At 34.5% G+C, this 2106-nt stretch overlaps 1 protein-coding gene across 1 annotated transcript; it reads right to left on the bottom strand.

Annotated features, from left to right (window-relative positions):
- Positions 1 to 286: 286 nt before the first annotated feature.
- On the bottom strand, positions 287 to 1275 carry LOC101503467 (RING-H2 finger protein ATL8). The gene has a single exon (XM_004512229.4). It carries the CDS (start codon positions 1071 to 1073, stop codon positions 420 to 422), a length of 654 nt encoding a protein of 217 aa, XP_004512286.1. The 5' UTR covers positions 1074 to 1275; the 3' UTR covers positions 287 to 419.
- Between the last annotated feature and the right edge of the window lie 831 nt (positions 1276 to 2106).

Genomic DNA, 2106 nt, shown 5'->3' with positions numbered 1-2106 from the left:
ATATCTAAAGTATATAATAAAATATATAAATAAAACCCTCATAAAAAATGCCCATACTCTATCATAAGGTTACTCAATTTTTTATTTTTTTTGTGTGAAGAACTTATTAAAAATAATGTCAATCAATATTATCATTTACATTTTTAACTTTTATATCAAACCCACAAATAATGCCAAAAAGTAAAAACCCAATCTCTCTCATAACAATGTGATAGTCAAAATAATAATGCTAAATTAAACTATACACAAGAGCAAGGAGTGTGCATTAAGACAAAGTAAAAATAAATTGCCCAAATTCAGATCTCTTTTGATCACCTTGAAGGGATATAAGATAAAGTACAAAAATTAATATTTAAAAACCTAATAAATAAATACAAAAAAAAAAAAAAAAAAAAAAAAATAGAATTATTTTGTGTTTTTTAAGGCAAGAACCCACTGTTTACACTGATGTGGATGTGATCTACAGAATTATTACTATTACTACTACTAACACCTCCCTCATTACTATTTGCACCGACATTGTCATCTTCTCTGGATTTCAAATCCGGTTCACTAACTGCAACGCCGGCGGCTTCAGCTCCGGTCGCCGGAAACCTGCCACACTTCTGACACCTCGTCACCGCCAGAATCTGCCGACAGGAAGGGCAGGAAGAGTGGGACCCAAGCCACGTGTCTATGCAAGCGACATGGAATCCGTGTCCACACTGCGGTAGCACACGGATTTCGTCGCCGGCGGTGAACTCCGACAAGCAAATCGCGCATTCCGACGTCGCCAACCATTTTCCAGGGGTGCTATCAACGTAGGCGAATTTCGGAAGAGATTGAAGAACCTTTTTCTTCAGTCCTTTGTTAGCTAAAGCTTGCTGCGGCGAGTTTCCGGCACCGGAGTCTCGTCGGAGCCACGCGCACCGGGCGACGGCGACTAATCCGACGACGCATATCAAGGCGCAGAGTAAGGCTGCAAGAATCACCACGAAGTCTGATTCCAAAGCCACAGCCTCCGGCGGCGGCGCCGCCACTACGATGGCGGTGACGTTTTCTGTTGATTGAAGAATTCTCAGCGCTCGTGTCATCTTAGCGAGGGAAAATTAATGAGAGTTAAGAAAGTGTTTGATGAAATGTTTGTGAGAAAAGAGAGAAGAAGAAAAGTGAAGTAGTTTTTTTGGTTGGTTTGGGGGTGCAATTGGAGGCTTAAATAATAGGGGTAGGTATTATTTTTAATAGGTTGGTTGAAAGTGGTTTCGTTTTGATGATGATTTGAGTGAGAGAAAATTTTGATTTTTAGTGGGTTTGTTTTGGGATAAGAGATTAAGGGTTGAGAGAAGACTTGAGTCAATATCATGACTAGAAGTTAGAGAGAGAGTGTGTGTAGGAAGGTGTAGGGTAGGGTACAATAAAATGGACCCTTGTGAAGACAAGTGGGTATTGGAAGGTAAGGGACAAAAGTGGACATAACCCTAAGCCTTGCCTTAAATTGTTTGGCTTTCAAATTTAACACCCACACCCTATTGTTCTTTTTAAACTTATCTATCTCTCAAGGCCTAAAGTGTAAGACCAATAATAACATTGAAAATGGATAAAATGGTTACCTCTATATACAAATAAAATATTTAAGTTTTTATGTGATTTTTTTTTTCTTTCAATTTTATACTCTTATTTAGATTAGATTAAGAAACATGATTATCAATTACGGTTGACATAGTTTTCTTTTTATGAAAAAAGCAATGGTTGACATAAATAATAGAGGTTTTAATTCACACACAACAATGATATCATTGATATGGGTTGAAATATAGAATTAGTAAGTTAAGACTTAAATTCTATCGTAAATCTTTGATAAAATTAATAGTTCTGTCATTGCATTACATAAATATAGCTCTCTTAATCTAAGTTTTTCATCATAAAAATAACAAAAAAGTTGATTTTTTAACAAAATAATAAAATCAAATTATTTTGATATAATATTACACAGCTCAATAACAGTTTACTTAATACATGTTTTTCAAATTTAGCTATTAAATTAAAAAATTATACATACCATAAAAATGTAAAACTATTTCATATAAATATTAATATGTCTATAGGATAAACAAAATTATATTAATT

This window comes from Cicer arietinum, chromosome 8 (genome assembly GCF_000331145.2).
Source record: "Cicer arietinum cultivar CDC Frontier isolate Library 1 chromosome 8, Cicar.CDCFrontier_v2.0, whole genome shotgun sequence".
NCBI lineage: Eukaryota > Viridiplantae > Streptophyta > Magnoliopsida > Fabales > Fabaceae > Cicer > Cicer arietinum.
Note: the sequence above shows the minus strand (reverse complement) of the source record. Positions and strands in the feature narration are given on the sequence as shown.

Coding starts and splice junctions, on each gene's coding strand:
- LOC101503467 (XM_004512229.4), bottom strand. CDS start 1,073: ATGACACGAGCGCTGAGAATTCTTCAATCAACAGAAAACGTCACCGCC.